Source organism: Colobus angolensis, unplaced genomic scaffold, assembly GCF_000951035.1.
Source record: "Colobus angolensis palliatus isolate OR3802 unplaced genomic scaffold, Cang.pa_1.0 Scaffold299, whole genome shotgun sequence".
In the NCBI taxonomy this organism is placed as follows: Eukaryota; Metazoa; Chordata; class Mammalia; order Primates; family Cercopithecidae; genus Colobus; species Colobus angolensis.
Genome location: NW_012116254.1, coordinates 2,596,900 through 2,620,714, shown reverse-complemented (window position 1 = coordinate 2,620,714; position 23,815 = coordinate 2,596,900). Strand labels below are relative to the sequence as shown.

The following is a 23,815-nucleotide window of genomic DNA, read 5'->3' as shown; positions in this document are numbered from 1 at the left end:
AATAGAAACTTCCCATTTATTTCCTAAAACTTAAAAAAAAACTTTAGTTTTAAACGATTACTTACTTTCTGATTCCTCATTGCTTAAAGTGTGTATGAGTAGACACAGACACACACTCTCACACACTGTACAACCCAGAAATGAAGTGCCCAGAATTCCATCTTCTGGAAATAACTGTTGATAATGGTTTGTTGTATTTTTCTTTAGGTTTTTTTCCCCATATACTCGCACTCCAGAGCATATTTACTGTAATGTATAGTTAAGTATGTTTTTCTGTGTTTATCAACTCTTTCTTTATAGTTGGTTATTGTTTCTCCATTTGAATGACTTTAAAATTGATTTTTTTACCTGTATGTAACTTATGTGGAGATTAAATATAAAGAAATAGATTTTTCTTAATCTGCCTGGCATTTTTAGTTGTAAGAAATATCTTTTGTCGGCATGATGGCACCAGTCTGTAGTTTCAATTAGGAGAGAGGCTAGGCAGGAGGACTGTTTGAGCGCAGGAGTTCGGGGCTGCAGTGTGCTATCATTGTGCCTGCAAATGGCCAGTGCACTCTAGCTTGGGCAACACAGTAAGATGGTGTCTCTGATTTGTTTTTTTAAAAAAGGAAATACCTTTTGCTTAAATTATGTTACTTGATACACATGGAATTGATATACACAGAATTGTTTGAATTTTATTTTGTGATCTATAATGATTATTATATGTACATTATGTTTTCCTTCTGTGTCTTTATTTATTTATTTTTATAAAGGTAGAGATGGGATCTCCCTGTGTTGCCCAGGCTGGTCTCAAACTCTTGGGCTCAAGGGATCCTCCTGCTTTGGCATCCCAAAGTGCTGGGATTACAGGTGTGAGCCACTGCACCTGACTTTTATTTATTTTTAACTGAAGTAGGTAGTTGAAGGCAGTTGCTCTTGTTGCCCAGGCTGGAGTGCAGTGGCACGATCTCAGCTCACTGCAACCTCCACTTCCCAGGTTCAAGTGATTCTCCTGCCGCAGCTCCCCAAGTAGCTGGATTTATAGGCACTTACCACTGTGCCCAGCTAATTTTTTATATTTAGTAAAGATGGGGCAGAATTCACCATGTTGGTCAGGTTGGTCTCAAACTCCTCACCTCAGGTAATCCACCCACCTTGGCCTCCCAAAGTGCTGGTATTACAGGCATGAGCCACCACACCTGGCCATATTTATTTATTTAGAGACAGAGTCTCACTGTGTTGCCCAGATTGGAGTGCAGTGGTGTGATCTTGGCTCACTGCATCCTCCGCCTCCCAGGTTCAAGTGATTCTCCTGCCTCAGCTTCCTGAGTAGCTGGGACTACAGGCACCTGCCACCACGCCTGGCTCATTTTTTTGTATTTTTAGTAGAGACGGGGTTTCACTATGTTGGCCAGGACGGTCTTGATCTCCTGACCTTGTGATCCGCCCGCCTTGGCCTCCTAAAGTACCGAGATTACAGGTGTGAGCTGTCCATGCCTGGCCCCTGTTTATGTATTTTTTGAGACAGAGTCTCACTGTGTCACCCAGGCTGGAATGCAGTGGCCAGATCTTGGCTCACTGCAACCTCCACCTACCGGGTTCAAGCAATTCTCCTGCCTCAGCCTCCTGAGTAGCTGGGTTTACATGCGCCAGCCACCATGCCTGGCTAATTTTATAACTGCCCAAGGGGTTCACCTTGCCCACTGCCTAGACAGAGCCGATTCATCAAGACAGGGGAATTGCAATAGAGAAAGAGTAATTCACACAGAACTAGCTGTGTGGGAGACTGGAATTTTATTATTACTCAAATCAGTCTCCCCAGCATCTGGGGAGGAGAGTTTTTAAGGATAACTTGGTGGGTGGGGGGAAGCCAGTGAGCCAGGAGTGCTAATTGGTCAGAGATGAAATCACAGGGAGTTGGAGGTGTCCTCTTGGGCTGAGTCAGTCCCTGGATTGGGGCCACAAGATCAGATGAGCCAGTTTATTGATCAGCTGGTGCCAGACCAGGCGTGAGCTTGATGGTACTTGCAGCACCAAAGTTTGTAATTTTGATGAAGTCCAACTGATCTTTTTCTTTTGTTGCTTGTGCTTTTGGTGTCATATCTCAGAAGGCTTTGCCTACCCAAAGTTATAAAGATTTTTTTGTTTTCTTCTAACAGTTTAAAAGTTTTACCTCTCACATTAGGTATATGATCCTTTTTGCATTAATTTTTGTGTATGATATAAGGTAGGGATCCAGTTTATTCTTTCACTTGAGGATATCCAGTTGTTCTAGCTCCATTTGTTCAAATTTCCCCATTGAATTGTTTTGACATTCTTGTCAAAATCAATTTGCCATATATGTAAGGTTTTATTTCTGGATTCTCAGTTCTGTTCCTTTCATCTATTTGTCTGTCCATGTGCCAATACTGTCTTTATTACTATAGCTTTGTAGTAGGTTTTGAAATTGCCAAGTGTGAGTTCTCCAACTTTGTTCTTTTTCTGTCTGTTGTGGGTCACTTGCATTTCTGTATGCAATTTAAATATCAGTTTGACAATTTCTGCAAAAAAAGGTAGCTAGGATTTTGCAAGGGGTTGTGTAGAGTTTGTAGGTCCATTTGAGGAATATTTTCATCTTAACGATATTGTAAAAGACATAGAATGTCTTTCCATTTAAAGAAATTAAATTGCACTTAATTTCTTTCAATAATGTTTTATAAGTTTCAGAGTACAAGTATTATGCTTTTTTCTCTCAAATTATCCCTAAATACTTGTTCTTTTTATGCTATTATAAATGAAATTGTTTTACTAATTTCATTTTCTGATTGTCAACTCACTAAAATTTGGCCTCTGCCACACTGACCTTGCCTCAGCCTAGACGGGTAGAGTATAGGGATCATAAAGTCAAGTGCCTGCAGGAGCCAGGTATATAACCTGGAGGAGTGAAGCAGACTGAGTGGGACAATGGTCACTGGCTCAGGCTGTGCCTGGTTTAGAGGGGACAGCTGCTCTCGAGTTCTAGTTGATGGTTGCTGTGAGGTTGTGATGGTTCGGCGTTGCCACATCTTATGATTTTCCAAGAGAAACTAGAAATCTGGATTTTTGTGTGAGAACTCCTAATTTGCAAGTTAGCAACTAAGCAGACACACACACACATACATACGCAATATAGGCCAAGCAAATCATGTGTATTTTTAAGGGTGATGTTTAAGGATGATGCCAGTGAACAAAGTGAGAGTGAAATGTTTGATGTACCACTCTCCTCCTTAGCTGTAAGCAATGAGGGGTCCCTGATGTGTCCACTAACATTTCTCTTGCTGTGGTAACCGTCTTCCCTCTTAATTTTTTCTTTCTGACTTCTCTGTCTGAGAACCCTGTTTATTACAGCAAGTTTGCTAAACATCATTGCAGCATAGTTTGGGCTTGCTTTTTTGTTTTATTAACACTTACATAATGTTTTTCTGTTATTCGTGATTTTAGGCAGTTTAATAAACTAGTTTGTATGAGATGTGCATTGGGTGGCTGACTTCTGGATCTAATGTCCACAGCTCACAGTGGGGAGCGAAGTTATTTGGAGGGGCGTTTTGCTTCTTGAATCATTACCATTTGTAAATATTTGGCAGTCAGGTTCATTTCAACAAGCTGACCTCAAATTCCATGTCAAAAACATTCATCTTTTCTTTAATATATAAAGGCCCCACTTTTTTGGCTGTTAGTCTGCTGGACATTCAGAGCAGAATAATCCAAAATAACCAAGAGCTTGTATAACTCATGTTTGCCTGCCTTAAAATTTCTTTGTGAAAGGAAGTATTTGAGTGATTTCAATGAGGTTTTTAGTCTGTTTGAATGAAACAACTTTATTTAAATGTCATTTACATAATTTTTTCTTCCTTATTCAGCCTAACTTCCTATATTATCTAGTTTGTGTATTAATGCCTGAAGGTTTTTTTGAAACCATACATTTATTTTTAATGAATAACTTTTTTATGATGATGGAGATAATTTTGTACTTAATGAAAAGTTACAAATATAATGCAGAGACTTCCCATGTACCCTTCACCTAGCATCCTCTTGTGTCATCATCTTATATAACTGTACATTCTATGGCATGGAACAATGATTAAAACTAAGAAATTGGCTGGGTGTGGTGGCTCACGCCTGTAATCCCAGCACTTTGGGAGGCCAAGGTGGGCGGATCACGAGGTCAGGAGGTTGGCTAACATGGTGAAACCCCGTCTTTACTAAAAAATACAAAAAATTAGCCGGGTGCCTGTAGTCCCAGCTACTCGGGAGGCCGAGGCAGGAGAATTGCTTGAACCCGGGAAGCAGAGGTTGCGGTGAGCCGAGATTGCGCCACTGTACTCCAGCCTGGGTGACAGAGCAAGAGTCCGTCTCAAAAAAGAAAAAAACAGACAAAAAAACCCACGGAATTAATGTTGGTGCAATATTAAGATGTAGAACTTATTTGGACTTCACCAGTTTTTCCATTAATGTGCTTTTTCTAATCCAGGTCCCACAATACACTTTAGTTGTCAGGTCTCTGTAGTTCCCTCCATCTCTACCAGTTTCTCAGTCTTGTCTTTCATGACCACATTCCTTCAGTTATTTTGTAGACTGCCCCTTCGTTTGGGTTTTTGATGTTTTCTCATGATTAGATTGAGGTTACACATTATTGGGAATATCCTATTGGGGTATCCGATGTCAGTATTACTGGTGACGTAACCTTGATCACTTGGTTAAAGCATTATCTTCCAGGATTCTCCTCTGAAACTTACTATTTTCCTGTTTGTTGTTATTAAACATTTGGGAGGAGATACTTTGAGACTATGCAGATACTCTGTTTCTCTTAAACTCTTCACTCACTCACTTTAGCATCCATGGGTAGATCTTACCTGTGACAGTTAACCATGGTGTTGTTATGGAAAATTTTCTGTTTTTCTCATTCCTTCTGTTAATTCTATTAATCGGAATTCTCTTGTGTGGAAGAATTGTCACTTCTTACCCATTTTATTTACGTATTTATTCATTCAGGTAATTATGTCAGTATGGGCTCCTGGATGTTTATTTTATTCCAGTACTACAATTGTTCTGTTGCTCAAGTTGTTCTGTCCTTTTCTCCCTGAGTTTTGAGTGAATTTGTTTGTCAAGGTGGAGACAAACCTGTTGTGGCTGAAGATACGTAGAGACTGATCTATTTCACTTAACCTCTGGCAAAGTGGTGTACAATCTAATTAACTTTCCCCTTCTATTTTTTGAATCAGAATTTGCTGCTCACTGTGATGTCTTTTCTCTTACGATCAGACTAGTGAATCTCCGAATTTAACACACTCAATATGGATAATACAAAATATGAAACGCATTGCTGATAAAGTGAAGTTAGGTTTCATTTGTTTAATGATGAAATTTAGATTTTATGTGCAGCTTTAAAATTCCTCCTGCTGAAACCATCAATTATTGTGATAAATTATTTCACATTATGTATGTTGTTTTTAGGAAAAGAAGAAATATGAAACCCTTCAGAGGGAAGAGTCCGATGAAGTCTCCCTTCCAAAAACCTCCAGAGAGCAGGAAATCCCTTCTCTAGCCTGTGAATTCAAAGGAGACCATCTGAAGGTGGTAACTGATTCCCAGCTCCAGGATGATGCCAGTGGACAAAATGAGAGTGAAATGTTTGATATACCACTCACCTCCTTAACTATAAGCAATGAAGAATCCCTGACGTTTAACACAGAGCCCCCAAAGGAAGGGGGAGAGGCCACACCCTGTGTGGGGGACAGTGCAGTCACGCCAAAGGTCCAGCCTGGAGACAGTGTTGGAACTATAGTAGAAACCCCCAAGAACTTCACAGAGGTAGAGGAAAATACGTCAGTACAAGGTGGACTTTCAGAAAGTGCACCCCAATCTAATTTTTCTTATACTCAGCCAGAAATGGAAAATATACAAGTCAGAGAAACTCAGAATAGTAAAGAAGACAAAGGCGGCCTGGTTTGTTCTTCAGAGGTGCCACAGAATGTTGGCTTGCAGAGTTCTTGCGAAGCCAAACATGTTTTTCAGACACCTAGAGTGAATAAACTGTATCCCCAGTTGCCAGTTGAAATTGCCAGAGAAGCACCAGCTTTGATGGCAGTGAAACCCTTGCTTCGTAGTGAGCGACTCTACCCAGAACTCCCGTCTCAACCAGAACTAGTACCATTTACTAAAGAACAGCTAAAAATCTTGGAGCCTGGTTCATGGCTGGAAAATGTCGAGTCATATTTAGAAGAATTTGACAGCATGGCTCATCAAGACAGGCATGAATTTTATGAGTTGCTTTTGAACTACTCACGATGTAGGAAGCAACTGCTGCTGGCCGAAGCTGAGCTGCTTACTCTGACATCTGATTGCCAGAATGCTAAAAGTCGGCTGTGGCAGTTTAAGGAGGAACAAATGTCTGTACAGGTATTTTGATCAGAGGCCTGGGGAATTTGCAGCAGAGCTGCATTCCTGGGATGCAGTCCAGGTCTGGAGTCTGTTCCTTACACCCACACTGACCCTGCCTCAGCCTAGAGTAGTAGAGTGCAGTGATCACAAAGTCAAATGCCTGCAGGAGCCAGATGTATAACCTGGAGGAGTGAAGCAGGCTGAGTGGGACAACGGTCACTGGGTCAGCCTGTGCGTGGTGTAGGGGGGACAGCCGCTCTTGAGTTCCAGTTGATGGTTGTTGTGAGATTGTGATGGTTCAGCATTGCCACATCTTATGATTTTCCAAGAAAAACTAGAAATCTAGATTTTTGTGTGAGGAATCCTAATTTGCAAATGTTAGCAACTAATCAGACACATACACACACAGTGTAGGCCAAGCAAATCATGTCTCCAGCTGAAATTCAGCCCATGGGTCATTAGTTTGTGACCTTGGGCATAATGCTACCAACATCTAATGGGTAGAGAGTGTCAAGGTTGAGAAGAAGGGATGAGGAAACTGAAGGTATTATGATCACTTTGGCCTCAATAGGGTTGTATCTGATGGTCTTCCCCATTGAGTGTGGATGAGGAATCTGAAGGTAGTAACCGATTCCTAGCTCCAGGATGATGCCAGTGGACAAAATGAGAGTGAAACTCACTTTCTTAACTATAAGCAATGGAGAGTCCCTGACGTGTAACACAGAGGCCCCAAAGAAAGGGGAAGACATCCTCTCAGGGTTGAGAGGGGATGGGGAAAACCATGGAGGCCAAAGTGATCATAAGCCGTTTCATACTGGCGTAGGAGAGATGGCAAGGAAGAAGAGGTTACTCTTGACTAGTTTAGCAGTGAAGGGAAGCTGGAGGAGATATTGGAGAGAAACGTGATTCCCTTATCCCTAATCCTCATTCATTGGCAGGCCTGTATGTCTCTGTAGATAGGAAGGAGGGAAACATTTGGAAATACTGCATTGAAGAAGAGAGGACAGAATCAAGAACACAGCTGGTGGAGTGTGTATTCTCTTAAGTAGAACTACAAAGAATGATGAGGGTAGATCCAGAGATGTTTTAAGGTACCTTGAAGTTTAGGGGATATCACATTGGCTTCATGTTCATAAAATAGAAGGTAAGATCATCAATCATGAGAGTCTTAGGGACAAGTTCTGTTATTTTCTTGCAGCTTTCACTGCTGACTACTACTTTTTTTTTTTTTTTTTGAGATGGAGTCTAGCTCTGTTGCCTAGGCTGGAGTGCAGTGGCGCAATCTTGGCTCACTGCAACCTCCGCCTCCCAGGTTCAAGCAATTCTCCTGCCTCAGCCTCCTGAGTAGCTAGGATTATAGTGCCACCACCATGCTCAGCTAATTTTTGTATTTTTAGTAGAGATGGGGTTTCACTGTGTTGGCCAGGCTGGTCTTGAACTCCTGACCTCATGATCCACCTGCCTCAGCCTCCCAAAGTGCTGGGATTACAAGCGTGAGCCACCGCGCCTGGCCCACTGCTGACTACTTGTTAAGAGTTACTCTTCCCTTCTCTGAACTTGCGATGTATTTGTGATTGGTTTTATGTTCCTTTGCACCTGATCATATATTTGCTGGTAATGTTCTCTACACAGTAATACATCTCCTCACCATGATTAGAAGCTCTTTGAAGATGGTACTGAAGCCTATTTATCTTATATTTGCTGCCTGCTTACTTCAAATGGAAAGAGTAACTGGTTTCGTATTGTACCTTTTTGTCCTCTGGTAGGGTATCTGTGCAGATCAAGTGAAGGTTTCCAGCTATCATCGCTACCAAAGAGTAGAAATGAATGAAAATGCACTGATGGAGCTAAAGAAGCTATTTGATGCCAAAGCTGAACACCTCCACCAGACCCTGGCCCTTCATTCTTATACTTCTGTGCTCTCAAGGTTGCAAGTGGAGTCTTACATCTATGCATTGCTCAGTAGTTCAGCTGTTCTGAGATCTTTAGTAATTCACCAGCAAGGCCAAGGTGTGTAAGTAATGAAGCTCTCACTCTTTCTTGCGTTTTGAAATAAATAAAAAATTGAGGGCTATAGTCTGGTTGAATTGACTGTGTAGTAATTGGTCTTACAAGATACCATTTGTGCTTGCAGTTTTACCAGGCCTCCCCAAGTGTAGGATTGAGATCTGCATTAATGACATTTCTTGGGAGCATTACCAGGTCTCCTTTCTCCGTGACTGTCTTTCTCTGCTTCTGTAGGATGCCAAAAAGCTCACTATCTATCATTAATGTCCTTTGCTGTCCTAGTTAATGTGCTTGTTACCAAGTTGAGTCCAAATATAGTTTTTGATTATAAAAGTAATCATCGGAATACTTCTTCACCCTTTATCTCTTGTGGTTTGTTTGGGCTGCTTTGTTTGTAGGACTGTTTTGTTTAATTTTCCAACAGAGGATTAATAATGTTCTGAATTTTTCATCTTATTTTGGATTTTAAGAAATTAGTCTTTATGACATGAATATTAAGTATGCTTATTGAATTATGCAATTTTTATTTCTGGGGGATACATTAGGATACTTTAAAGTAAAAGTCCCCCTCCCCTATTTTCTTAACTAATCAAATAACTGGGGGTAGATCAGAGATGTACTGATTTTCAAATAAAAAATAGTGGATTATGGCCAGGTGCGGTGGGTCACACCTGTAATCCCAGCAATTTGGGAAGCTGAGGTGGGCGGATCACTTGAGGTCAGGAGTTCAAGACCAGCCTGGCCAACATGGTGAAACCCCTTCTTTACTAAAAATACAAAAACTAGCTGGGCGTGGTGGCGGGCACCAGTAGTCTCAGCTACTCAAGAGACTGAGGCAGGAAAATGGCATGAATGCGGGAGGCGGAGGTTGCAGTGAGTCAAGATCGCACCACTGCACTCCAGTCTGGGCGACAGACTGAGACTGTCTCAAAAAAAAAAAAAAAAAGGAATTATGATGAGGTTGGTTTTTCCATTATTTTGAAATACTTCAAAGTTAAACACATTTTTGGCTTATCTGTTTATAGAAATTTAAATATTTTTATGTAACTTTTCTCCTTTTTTTTCATCTGCACTAAATATTTTAAAGATTTTTTATTGTTGTTGGTTTAAGTGAAGACACTAAAATTTCCCCCCAAAACACCATTTATGAGAGACTCATTTAATCTCTCTCATTTACAGTGTCTAAGCAGACAGAAAGCATTCCCTCCGATCTGTGTCAACTAAAGGAATGTATTAGTGTCTTATTCATGTTCACCAGGAGAGTTAATGAAGATACTCAGTTTCATGATGATATTCTTCTCTGGCTGCAGAAATTGGTAAGGGTACAAAAATAGACACTGTAGTCTTTGTTTTATTTCTCTCATAATTTAGGAATTATCTGTTATTTCATTACATTTGGTCTTCAACAACTTTTTCAGCTAATTTATTTTATGAGTTTATTAATGACTTTTCTTTGATCATGGTACATGGTAATAAGTTATTTATCTAGTGCATTATTAAGCACAAAGTATGTTGCTCTTTGATAAAGATTATGCTGAATGAACTCTGGACTTCAGCTTTGAAAGAAATGAAAACGCAGGAAGTATGCTAAATTGAAGACTAGATGTATATTCAGAATATAGGTACAGGTTAAGTGTTCCTAATTCAGAAATCTGAAACGATCCAGAATTCTTAACTTTTTGAGTGCTGATATGATGCCACAAGTGGAAAATTCCATACCTAAGTACTTAATAGAAACTTTGCCTCATGTACAGAATTACAAAAAATTTTGTATAGACCAACCTTCAGGCTCTGTATAAGGTGTATATGAAACAAATGAATATTGTGTTTAGACGTATGTTTCAGCTCCAAATGTATTAGATGTATTAGTCCTTTTTCACACTGCTGATAAAGACATATCTGAGACTGGGAAGAAAAGGAGGTTTAGTTTGACTTACAGTTCCATATGGCTGAGGAGGTCTCAGAATCATGGCGGAGGGCAAAAGGCATTTCGTGCACGATGATGGCAAGAGAGAATGAGGAAGAAGCAAAAGCAGAAACCCCTGATAAACCCATCAGATCTTGTGAGACTTATTCACTATCATGAGAATAGCACGGGAAAGACCGGCCCCCATGATTCAGTTACCTCCCACTGGGTCTCTCCCGCAACAAAGAAGAAGAATATTCTGTCTTCTTCTGGGAGATAGCATTCAAGTTGATATTTGGGTGGGGACACAGCCAAACCATATCACCAAGATATCTTACATTTATGCAAATATTCCAGAATCCAAAAATGTCTGAAATCTGAAATGCTTCTGGTCTTGTGCATTTTAGATAAGGTGTGGATCAAAAAATTTTCTATATCTCATTCTTTCTGTCTTGTGATATTTCATGTCATTTTTAAAACAGTTTCTTTTAAGAGAAAGAAGAAAGGTATAAGGATTTGAAAAACTTAAGAAAGATGTTAGGTGTATTATAAGAAGAGGGGTATTTGTTTATTGGTTATGTTTATAGATTAAACTACTTGACTTATATTTATTCACTTGTGGCCAGGAACATTAGTGACTTGTAATTTGCCAGAGAAGAAAAAAACTAGATTTGTAGAGAATCTGCTTGTGATTTTATCATAGTACTCATAGATTCATAGGCCTCTGGTGTCCCTCTGTGGTAGAAACTAAGCCAGTGAATAGTATGTCTTGTGTCTGGTTACTCTTTTGAAAGATTGCATGTATTGAAGCATTGGATAAATGACTTTACTAGACCCCTAGATAAATTATTCTTTTTTTTAAAAAATAGTGAGATCATATGACCTTTATTGTTTAGGTGTCCATGCTACAAAGAGTTGGCTGTCCTGGAGATCACCTCTTCCTTCTAAACCATATTCTTCGATGCCCCGCTGGTGTTAGTAAATGGGCTGTTCCTTTCATCCAGGTATGATGAATGGTCACCTCATTCTGAGGGGTTGGGGGAGAGGTTTTATTAGACATTTTTCCTAAAGAAATTGCTGGAAAAAAAAGACTATTTAAAAAATAGTAATATTTAAAATAAAAATCTTAAAATATATCCAGTATACATTTATAAAAGTTCTTAGACTGAAACTTGCTGGGCCACCCATAACTGATAGAACTGTACTAAGTTTGCTTGTGGTCTGGCTGGGTAGGTTCAGTCATATTTAACTCTACACAATTTCTGTGCAGGAAGGCTCACCAGGACTTTTTTCCTGTGGTACTCAATACAGCTTCCTAAGTCAATCTGTCTCACACCACAGTTGGTACAGGTCAAACAGAAGCCACTACATCTTAAAGTTCTTTAATACTAGCAGAGATCTTAGGTCTGTGGGATCAACTCTTGTATACTTAGGAGTTGACTATGTGGTTTTTAGATTCTCCTCTCTGCTGTTGCCTTTAGGTCGTTTAGTTACTCATAGCAACCACTTAGAATGGGCAGGAGCCAAAATGTTTGCCAAGTTCAGCTTCTCCACGTCTCCTTTTCTCTAGCATTTCTGGTGGCAAGAAGTCTGAATCCTATTAGGTAGAAGGAGGATTTTTTGTTTTTGTTTTGTCTCTCTTTGGATTAAGGTAGCAGTAGTGTCCTTCATCCCATGTTGTTACAGATAATTGATGGAAACTGCTCAGCTACCTCTGCTCTTTGAGTACAGCTGACTCAGTGCCACCAGGTAACCCATGGGTTGTGCTTTACTCTTGTGTGTTAGGTACCAGTTTCACCTTTGTTCTCTTAACAGCAACTTTGGTCAGAACGCTTGTGAACCAAGATTATGGACACTTGGGTTATTTGTTTTCTACAGTACGCTTTTTGCTTTTCTGATTTCAGATCAAAGTGTTGCAGAACCCATCAGGGGTCTTTCATTTTATGCAGTCCCTTGCCTTACTGATGTCTCCTGTCAAGTAAGTGTGGAAGAGCTTTGTGAAGTAGAGATTGAAATTCTTTCTTCTAAAGGATTGGCTCCTGAAACTGCCTAGATCCAAAGAAGAACAGCTAAGGGAAGTGTTGGCATTCTAGAATTTAACATTGCAGATTTTCTTTGGGTTTGATTCTTGTTTCAAAGTGACTCTTCAACTGCTTATATATAAGCAACTATTTTTATGGGATCCCTATTTTAGTGGGTTTGCCCCTCTTGTCATATATGCTATTGTGAAAGGTGCTACAGACAAAAAAGGTGATCTGTTTCTTGGAAGAAGAGATTTAATGCCAGAAGAGAAATAGCACAGAGAGATTTAAGTGCTAAATTGTGAAGCTATGCAATAGAAATGAAGAGAAAAAAGAGCTGAATGGAGTAGTTAGAGAGGGTTTCATGGTAAATGAGCTGTGTTTAAAGAATGGATTGGACTGGGCATGGTGGTTCACACCTGTAATCCCAGTACTTTGGGAGGCCAAGGCAGATGGATCACCTATGGGCAGGAGTTTGCGACCAGCTTGGCCAACATGGTGAAATTCCATCTCTACTAAAAATACAAAAATTAGGCGGGCATAGTGGTGTAATCACCTGTAATCCCAGCTACTTGGGAGGCTGAGTGAGGCAGGAGAATCGTTTGAACCTGGGAGGCAGAGATTGCAGTGAGCCGAGATCGTGCCACTGCACTCCAGCCTGGGTGATAGAGCAAAACTCCATCTGAAAAAAAAAATAAAGAATGGATTGGATTTCAGTAGGAGAACAGGACAATGAAGAACATGTAGGTGGGAGAACAGTGTGAGCAAAGGCCCCAACACAGGTTAGGATAGCTGTGCAGAGCACAGGTAGATCAGTGTGGCTGAAGCAAAGGTGTGTGTGGGAGCTGGTAAGAAAGGTGAAGAACTCAGGTGGGTTGGATTATAGAAGTCCTTGAAATTAAATGAGGAATTTAGATTTGATGATTCCTCTCCCTTACTGCCTTGGATACAAGGGCCTGCTCCTGCACGTGGTAGATAATGATTTGACTCACAAGTGTTTTTGCATTGATATCTATGTTTTGGCCCTAAACAAGCCTCTCCATTACCTTTTTTCTTTTTTTTTGAGATGGAGTCTCTCTCTTTCGCCAGGCTGGAGTGCAGTGGAACGATCTCAGCTCACTGCAACCTCTGCCTCCTGGGTTCAAGAGATTCTCCTGCCTCAGCCTCCTGACTAGCTGGGACCACAGGCATGCGCCACCACACCCAGCTAATTTTTATATTTTTAGTAGAGACGAGGTTTCACCATGTTGACCAGGATGGTCTCGATCTCTTGACCTCATGATCCACCCACCTCAGCCTCCCAAAGTGCTGTAATTACAGGTGTGAGCCACCGTGCCCAGCCTTCATTACTCTTTTTTATTCAGTAAGTCATAGTTGCTAAAATAGTTTCCGTGGCAAGACTCTGTGAGCCTGGTTTGAGTTAAGGTCTGCAGCATATGTATTGAGGTCCTGCATCATGCAGGGAGCTGTGCTAGTATAGCTGCTTTCTGCAATTACTCATCATTACTAATTCAGAATGGTTGCATTTGCCACCAAAATTAGTGCAGTTTTAGTAGCCTTAAAAGTTTTTGGCCAGTTCTTGTTCACTAATTGAAACCATTTGAAGATTGGGTTGATGTGTGGCTCTTCTTCAGGGTGAGTAGATAATCCAGAATGCACTCACATGGGCCTTCATCTAAGTGATGGGAGTGATTATTCTTGTCATTTAGAAATCGAGCTGAGTTTATGTGCCACATGAAGCCCAGCGAGCGGAAGCCATCCTCCTCAGGGCCTGGGTCTGGGACCTGGACGCTAGTAGACGAAGGAGGAGAAGAGGTAACTTATCATGTCTGCATTATTTTGATGAATCATTGTGCACTCTTCTTATGCACCAGGTGTTGTTCTAAGCACTTTTCACATAATATCTCATTTAATTCTCCCAGCAACCCCATGAGGTAAAGACTTATGATTCCTATTTTATAGATGAGGAAACTGAGGTGCAGGGGTGTGAAGTACCTTCTCTCAAACCATAGGGTCATTAAATGTGGAGCCTTTAGAGCCTGTGCTTTGAGCCAGTGTGCTGTGTTGCACCCCTTCTCTAGAATATCATTCTGTTCAGCTCGGAGAATTTGGCACTTGGAAATTAAAGTCATACTACATACGATGTATATTAGGAGTTTCTTTATGTAGTAACAAGTTTCTGGGGTTGGAGCCTCACCTACAGATGGTGAATCTGAGTAATAAAGAGCTGGACCTTAGCAAGGTTTTCCCTTAACTCATAAACTTCTTATCCAGAAATTCTCATTTGAAAGGTAGAAGATGGTTTTCCATTTTTGGTGATAATTTAATGATCGAAATTCAGCTTCTCAAGATCACCCTTGTTAATTTTCCTTTCTACTATACCCATCATGAGTATATTTGTAAGCAGTTTTGTTCTGCCACTAATTGTCAGTTCTAGTCCTTTGTTTTGTTCTGAATCTTGATTTGATATTCTTGTCTAGGATGTTCAGTGACCGATTTATTATAATCCCTCTCTTAAAAGGAGGTGAGGCGAGGCACGGTGGCTCACACCTGTAATCCCAGCACTTTGGGAGGCTGAGGCAGGCAGATCACGAGGTCAGGAGATCGAGACCATCCTGGCTGACATGGTGAAACCTCATCTCTACTAAAAATACAAAAAATTAGTCAGGCGTGGTAGCGGGCGCCTGTAGTCCCAGCTACTTGGGAGGCTGAGGCAGGAGAATGGTGTGAACCCGGGAGGCGGAGCTTGTAGTGAGCCAAAATTGCGCCACTGGGCTGCGCCCAGCCTGGGCGACAGAGCGAGACTCCGTCCCAAAAAAAAAAGATGAAAGTGTTCAGCCAACAGTTTTCAGAATGACAGCTATGGCAGCTGTGGGATCGTGTCTGTGTATTTCCCAGAGTGCTCATTCAGAAGTGGGGAGCCCCCTTCAGGGTCGTTTTTCTCTTCCTGAGACTTGCAGGAGGAGGTGGTCAGGTGGTGGTAAATGATGTGGACGTGCACGCGTCTTTGCTAGAAACTGAGGAATCATTCTGAAGCAAGCTTCTCAGGAACCAGTACAGATTTTAAAGATTGCAGTGGAGCAGTATTTTTTTTAGAGTGGTCTTTCTTGGGGGAGAAATCTTTTCTTCTGGTAGGTTTCCTGCATTTAATCCCAGACAGATAATGATTAAGGAGCATTATAATTACTTGTAATGATTAGGCATTATAAATACTTCCAGTCAAAATATTTGATTAATTATCTCACCCTGCATTGGTGCCTGGCTCCAGTTTAGCACTCCCTAAATATTCAGTGAATTCAAGAACTGGGGAGTAGATGAGAAAGTTGGGAGTGCCATTGCCTCAGAAAAGGCTGTGGGGAGGAAGGCACTCTGAATTCTCCACATCGTGGTTTCTTGATACTAGCTATATACTAGAATCACCTGGGCAACTTGCAAACCTTGCCCAGGCCCACACCCAGACATCCAAATAGTTAAAAGCCTACCTGGTGGTTAAATGTACAGCTGAGTTGAGAATAGCTAAGTTGAGAACTGCCTTAAGTAGAGTTTCTGAAACGCTTGTTTGTTAGACATTTTAGACACATAATAAGACTGTAAAAATTGTGTGGCTTAAGGAAATTTTGAATGATTTGCATTAGTCCCTTGTGGAAATTGAGGTGATACATTCTATTCTTCAGGTTCTCAGGATCTTTTTACTTCCTTCCCTTTTTAATGTAGCATATCTTAGGACATGAATCAACTTGGTTTCTAAGGTGACTTTAGTGCTCTGTCTCAAACAAAAAGACCACAAAGATTTCCCCTATGTAATCTTTGTGTATGACCACTGTTACTTTCATACGGCTTTTGGCTGCACTAATTAACAACAGAACTTTAGTCATCTATAGCAAATGTCAATTGCTTCCTCTTAAGTCTGTCGAATACTACATAGACCTTGATTTTGAGAGAAGACAATTGCAGCTAACATAACTTGAACTCTCATCTATGGTTCTTGTTTTTTTTGAGATGGAATCTCATTCTGTCACCCAGGCTGGAGTGCAATGGTGCGATCTTGGTTCTCTGCCTCCCAGGTTCAAATGATTCTCATGCCTTGGCCTCCCAGGTTGTTGGGATTACAGGTGCATGCCACCATGTCTGGCTAATTTTTGTATTTTTAGTAGACATAGGGTTTCACTGTGTTGCCCAGGCTGCTCTTGGACTCCTGACCTCAGGTGATCTGCCCGCCTTGGCCTTCCAGTGCTGGGATTACAGGCATGAGCCACTGTGCCCAGCCCATCTGTGGTTCTTTAATTGATGTTATCAAAGCACTGATCCCTATAGTAAGGTCCTCACTCTAGAGGATTTCTTTTTTTCTATTTTCTTTGAGATGGACATTTAATGAGAGCAGTTCCATCACTGACTATGACCCAGATACATATAAAATTGTGCTTGCAATTTCAGGGGATTCACTGTGGAACTCTCTCTGGAACTGAGACTATAAATTTCTGTCCTGGAGAAAAGGTCCATGAAGACTCATGAGGATATCACATGTATACCATTGAGACCTGTGATAATTTAACTCCTGTAACTCTGGATCATAGTGTGATCTTATCAAATCAGCTGACATGACTTTTTGTCTTTTCCCTTAGGATGAAGACCCTGAGACCAGTTGGATTCTCCTTAATGAAGATGATTTGGTTACCCTTTTAGCACAGTTCCCCTTTCATGAACTCTTTCAGCATCTTCTTGGGTTTAAAGTAAAAGGTAGACTCATTTCTCTTATGTGTAAAATGGGGTAGTGGCAAATGCAAACACAGGAACTCTGCATCGAGTCTTTTTTTAAATTTTGAGATGGAGTCTTGCCGTGTTGCCCAGGCTGGAGTGTAGTAGCGCGATCTCGGCTCACTGCAAGCTCCGCCTCCCAGGTTCATGCCGTTCTCCTGCGTCAGCCTCCCAAGTAGCTGGGACTATAGGCGCCTTCCACCATGCCCGGCTAATTTTTTGTATTTTTAGTAGAAACGGGGTTTCACCATGTTAGCCAGGATGGTCTCGATCTCCTGACTTCGTGATCCGCCTGCCTCGGCCTCCCAAAGTGCTGGCATTATAGGCGTGAGCCACTGCATCCAGCTCGAGTCTTACTTCTTGTGTAGGCTCCAACTCGGGTTTCTTGTGCCTAGCTGTTGTAGGCTTCTCTTGTGCTTGTAATTTCCCACTTGGTGCTTAAATGTGAGAAAGCTAACTAGCCTGCACATTGCCCAGCTTAAATTGTTTTTAATTTGGCACATTGTCTCAAGTTTTTTCCCATTTCATGTTGATATGGGAGCCAGAGTAATGAGATTGTCAGTTCTTCTCCATCTTGGCTTTGAGTCCTCGTTAAAATATTTATACAGCTGTTTCCGTTCGTGTTTTTTCATAGTAATTATGACTTTTTTCTTTTATCTGATTAACTTCTAGGTGATTATTTACCTGAAACAACAAGACCTCAAGAGATGATGAAAATTTTTGCCTTTGCCAACTCGCTAGTGGAACTTCTGGCTGTGGGGTTAGAAACCTTTAATAGAGCACGCTATAGGCAGTTTGTGAAGCGAATTGGTTATATGATCAGGTAATACTGCCGTTGGTCCATTCTTCTCTGTTCCTTTTACCCTGGTCAGACACAGATACTGCATAATTGGGATGATGGACATTTTAGTTGTAAACCTCAGGTCTTATTTCTCGTGAAAGTTAAGTTTTTTTTTTTTTTTTTTTTTTTGAGGTGGAGTCTTGCTCTGTCACCCGGGCTGGAGTGCAGTGGCCAGATCTCAGCTCACTGCAAGCTCTGCCTCCCGGGTTCACGCCATTCTCCTGCCTCAGCCTCCTGAGTAGCTGGGACTACAGGCACCTGCCACCTCACCCGGCTAGTTTTTTTGTATTTTTTAGTAGAGACGGGGTTTCACCGTGTTAGCCAGGATAGTCTCGATCTGCTGACCTCGTGATCCGCCCGTCTCGGCCTCCCAAAGTGCTGGGATTACAGGCTTGAACCACCGCACCCGGCCGAAAGTTAAGATTTTTTCACCATCTATAAGATGGGAATTTCATAAGTACTTCCAGTCAGCATATTTCGTTAATTATCTCAAATTTAACTGGCTTGCTAGATGATTGTTCTTGGAGTCGAGATCCCCAAAGCTATTGCTGGGTTGAAGTCTGGGCGAGAGAGAAGTCATCTAGGAAAATGCAGGCTCTTACTGCTTCAAGTGTCTTAATAAATTTAGAGAATACGTACTGTTTTTCTTTGAATTAATTTTATACTCTTTTTTCTGCTTTATTAATTTTAATTGTCTTTACTGGATCATTTGTTACAGCATATACACATGCTGTTATTCAACTTCCTTCCCCACCCAAAAGAAACTCCATAAAACTATCAAAACTTCTCTCCCTCCTTACTTTTGCTTCCAAAACAAAATTACTTTTAATTCATTTATTTTATCTTATTTTTTTATTTTTTTGAGACTAGTCACACTCTTTCACCCAGGCTGGAGTACAGTGGTACAATCTCGGCTCACTGCAACCTGTGCCTTCTGGGTTCAAGCAATTCTTGTGCCTCAGCCTCCTGAGTAGCTGGGATTACAGGTGCACACCACCACATCTGGCTAATTTTTGTATTTTTAGTAGAGACGGGGTTTCACCACATTGCCCAGGCCGGTCTCAAACTCCTGGGCTTAAGTGTTCTGTCCGTCTTGGCCTCCCAAAGTGCTGGGATTACAGGTGTGAGCCACCGTACCTGGCCTAATTCACTTGTTTTAGATATGTATCCATTAGCTTTACTAATCAGTCAGATGATTATAGGATGCCCTGAAAGGGTGGGGGTCCCTTCTCTTTTTTTGAGACGGGGTCTCAGTCTGTCACTCAGGCTGGAGTGCAGTAGTGTGATCTCGGCTCACTGCAACCTCTTCCTTCCAGGTTAAAGCCATTCTCCCACCTCAGCCTCCTGAATAGCTGGGACTATTGGTGTGTGCCACCATCCCCAGCTAATTTTTTGTGTTTTTAGTAGAGATGGGGTTTCACCATGTTGGCTAGGCTGGTCTCCAACTCCTGACCTCAAGTGATCCGCCCGTCCTGGCCTCCCAGAGTGCTGAGATTACAGGCATGAGCCACGGTACCCGACCTGGGGGTCCATTCTGAGGTCTAGAGAAAGCCTTGAGTATCGAGTTAGGAGAATGAGATAGTGGGAGGGAGGATGGCTGGTGACTTGGAGATAAATTTGTTAAAAGCTAAAAGCCCATCTACCTGTTATTAACAGAAGTCCATCCAGACATCTGTTTTCTGATTCTGCTTAATAAATAAGGCCGTAAATAAAATTGGTCCATGAGCTCACATACAGATATAGGATTGTGTGCTTACTGTATGCCAGGACTGTGATTTCTTATTTTATTTTCTCAGTAACTCTATAGGAAGGACGTTGGTATCATTACTGTTTTAAGATCATTGTTTACATTATTGTGTAAATAACAGCTGTAGTGTATTATGATTATTCTTTCTTTGTTTTTCTTTCCATCTGCTTACTTTTCTGTGAATCTAGTGCAGATTCTAATTGCAGAACAATTTCCCATAAGGTCCTGTTCTTCAGATCGCGTATTAGTTCCCATTTTATTCCTCCGTCCTCACTTGAACTTGCTTTTCCTCCCATCACTACCCAAACAGCTCCTACAGATGAAGATCTCTAATGAACCTTGTACTCCTGATCCACTGGTCAGTTCTGGGTCTCTTCATCCTACTTGGCATCTCTCACGTAGGTCACATAGCAGCCTTGTAGTTAGTTGATAATTTTATCCTTACAACATTTTCTTTGCTTGGCTTCCAGGATACCACATTCTGCTGATTTCTCCACCATTTCACTGACAATTCCTTTTCTGCCTCCTTGGTTGTTTCATTCTCACTTCCAGACTTCTTAATGTTAGAGTGTCTCAGGTCTCAGTCCCTGAACCTCTTCTCTTTATCTACTCTTGCTTCTTCAGGTGTCATTCATTCTTCTTTAAATATCTAAACACTGTTACAATTCTCAGAGTTATATTTCCAGCCCATACCTCTCTCATAAACACATTGTATATTCAGCTACCAACTCAGCACCTCCACTTGGATGACTCATTAACATTGTAATGTAATGTTCTCAAAGTGAACTCACTCTCCCCACCTCCCAAACTACTCCTCCCAGTTTCATTAAGTAGCAACTCTATTCTAGTTTCTCAAGCCAAAATACCTGGTGGCACCCATGGCTTTTCTTTCTTTTATACCCCGCATTCAATCTAACTGCAAATTTTATCATCTCCACTATCAAAATACCATCTTTTATGAAATCTAAGATGCCACCAATTATTTTTTTAAAATATATTTTATATGCCACTAACATAGGGAAAATGCTGCCAAGTTATGGCATCACATCATTAACATTAACATGGATTCTGACATTCTAATTACAAAGAGATTAGTGTGAAAGACATGCATTCTTTTGAATCAGTGAAACATGCTGTTTCCAGAATCTAGCTGCTTCTTACCACCTTCACTGCTAGCACCCCATTTCATTCCTAGACTTCCTGACTTATCTTCCTGCTTCTGACTTTGCCCACTGCCCGCTTCTGCCCTTTCCCCACCTCAGTGTATTTTTAAACAGCCAGTGTTGCTTATGAATTGTGAGTCAGCCTATTGTCTGCCCAGGGCCCTACGGTGCTCCCTGCTGCACTCAGGGAAAAAGCCGAAGTCCTCACAGTGGCCTGCAGGGCCCCTCACGATCTGGTTTCCTGCCACTTTTCTGATTTCATCTCCAGCCAGTCTCCCTCTTAGCACATTGACCTCCTTGCCGTTCCTAATCATACCTGACACCCCTCGAAGCTTTTGCATTGGCTGTTTCTTCTATGTAGACACTCTTCTCATAGACACGCTTGTGATTCCTCACTGTTTTCCAGGCCTTATCACATGTCCCTCTTTAGTAAGGCCTCTCACGCTCCCAACCCACCTCCTTACCCTGTGTACCCCTTCATTGCCAGACATACTTTATTCCCTTCTCTGGCTTTTTCTCAGTGTCACTTACAACCATGTGGCAGACTATATATGACTTTATTTTATTTGTTGTCTCTTTGCCCTTCACTAAATGTAAGCTCTGTGAAGGCAGGATTTTCTTTTCCCCATTTCATTACTTTCAGAACCTGGGCAGTAGTAGGTGGATAGTAGGTGCTCAATACCTATGTGTTGAATAAACGAATGTTGTAAATGTAATATAAAGGTGCAGATATTGAGCTAATGAAAAGTACTGTATTATCTTTCCTCATGCTCAGAATGACCGTTGGTTATGTAAGTGACCACTGGGCACAGTATATGAGCCATAACCAAGGCTCAGGATTGGCCCAACAGCCCTACTCTATGGAGAAACTACAGGTTGAATTTGATGAGCTGTTTTTGAGGGCTGTCCTACATGTGCTGAAGGCCAAAAGGTAAGTAAGACATATGACATTTGGTGAGAAGTAACTTCCTCACTGGTAAGAACCAGTCGAGTGAAAGCCACTTAAGTAGGTCTTTTATAATAGTTTCCTAGTGTATTTCATCTGTTTCTTATCGAGGGCAAATTCTTGGGCTTTAGTTTCCTTATCTGTAGTACCCCCCTGTTGGCTGAAATGGTCTCTCTCTCTCTCAATTTCTTTCTGTTGTAAGATAACACTATTCTGGTGTCTCAGTTTTTTGCCACCTTGAACTTTTGGGGCAGCCTCCAGCAGGGGAAAACAGGATAGATTGTATCTGTCACATACCCACTGCAGTGCCTGCAGTGAGAGGCGGTAGGTGCGCAGCATGTGGTGCAAATGATTTGCTGATTTTATTGTTCAATTTGCCTTCCTGTAAGGGTTTTAAGGTTTGGGAATGTCATGGATCTTGGTTCCCTATCTTAGCTTTGTAAATACTGTCTTTGGATCATGCTCTCTGTGCCGCTGCTTGTAGCCTAGGACCTGTTTGAGGCATAGGCAGGGGCACAGCTGCATATCCTGTGCTCCCTTCCTGAGCCACTGGCCAAGTTGAGGAGTGGGCTGTGCTGCAGAATTATGCCCTCCACTAGGAGATGCGGGCCTGCCTCCACCCCTGCCCAGCTCTGCTTATGAACTACTGGCTCTCCCCTATTTTGGCCCTCTCCTGAGCTAGCTGTTTACACTCCCTCTTGCCATGTGACTCTTAGCCTCAGCCCCTGATTTATTCTGTGTTGTATAGTAAGTTTGAGTCTTGGTCTGCCATTTACTCTTACCCTGGGAAAGTCACTTAATATTTGCGGTCTCACTTTCTTCATTTATAAAACGGAGATGGTGATAGTGATACTACTGTGCCATTAACCTCGTGGATATGTGATGAGGGTGAATTGTGGTAATATGAGGAAATACATTTTAAACCATAAAGGACTTTTCAGATGTAAGTGGGAGTTGTTCTTGTGTGGTTTCATACAGAGAATAGAATAATCTAGAGACTTAGAGAAAGATCAGGAGTTCTTAGCTAAGTGTTAACCACTTTTAGACACTGTGAAGGTGTAAGTCTAACTTAAATAGAACTTGGGTATAGAAATTTATCTTCTTTTTTTTTTTTTGTGATGGGATCTCACTTTGTTGCTGGAGTATAGTAGCATGATCTTGGCTCACTGCAACCTCTGCATCCCAGGTTCAAGCGACTTTTCCACCTCAGCCTCCCAAGTAGCTGGGATTACAGGCACTTGCCACCATGCCCGGCTAATTTTTTGTGTTTTTAGTAGAGATGGGGTTTCACCATGTTGGCCAGGTTGGTCTTGAACTCCTGACCTCGAGTGATCTGCCCGGTTCAGCCTCCCAAAGTGCTGCGATTACGGATATGAGCCACCGCACCTGGCTTTATCTTTAGATTACTCCTGTTACACATATACCATAAATTTTGTGGTCTCATGAGATGCACCAAATCCTGTTCAGGATTGTCAGGGCATCAGTGCAGTAGCACCTGCCCACTGATGCCAGCCTGGTACATGGGAGGAGTCTTCTTTCTCTGATCTGTCACTTGTTTTTGTGCTTGCTTAGCGGAGAGGCAAAGCTGTCATCCTACTTACTGGGGCTTATATATTGAGCTGTGAACCCTTCCTGTAACATTGTGTATATAATTCACAAAGATAATTGTTTTAAAATGTTGACAGCTATTGCTGTTAAGTTTATTTTAGGAAACAAATTATATGAGAACCAGATATTTAAATCCATGAAATTTAAATTTATTTGGCACTCAAATGGAAATTTCTGGCAATAGCTATCCCTTCAACCTAAAACAAAACTAAACTATACTAAAAGACACAACAAAAATAGAAGTCAGGGCTAGGCGTGATGGCTCACACCTGTAATCCCAGTACTTTGGGAGGCTGAGGTGGGCGGATCACCTGAGGTCAGGAGTTTGAGACTAGCCTGGCCAACATGGTGAAACCCCATCTCTACTAAAAATACAAGAATTAGCCAGGCGTGGTGGCAGGAGCCTGTAGTCCCAGCTACTCAGGAGGCTGAGGCAA

The 23,815-nt window shown here is 41.5% G+C and overlaps 1 protein-coding gene across 1 annotated transcript in view; it reads left to right on the top strand.

The window, feature by feature from the left end:
• Window positions 1-23,815, top strand: part of EPG5 (ectopic P-granules autophagy protein 5 homolog (C. elegans)) — a 125,634-nt gene that overhangs the window by 6,447 nt on the left and 95,372 nt on the right. Inside the window, 9 exon segments of the mRNA XM_011949334.1 lie at window positions 5,458-6,402; window positions 8,151-8,394; window positions 9,571-9,707; window positions 11,194-11,301; window positions 12,202-12,275; window positions 14,028-14,133; window positions 16,941-17,055; window positions 17,746-17,896; window positions 21,600-21,755. Of these exon segments, the coding sequence (XP_011804724.1) occupies window positions 5,458-6,402; window positions 8,151-8,394; window positions 9,571-9,707; window positions 11,194-11,301; window positions 12,202-12,275; window positions 14,028-14,133; window positions 16,941-17,055; window positions 17,746-17,896; window positions 21,600-21,755 (2,036 nt within the window).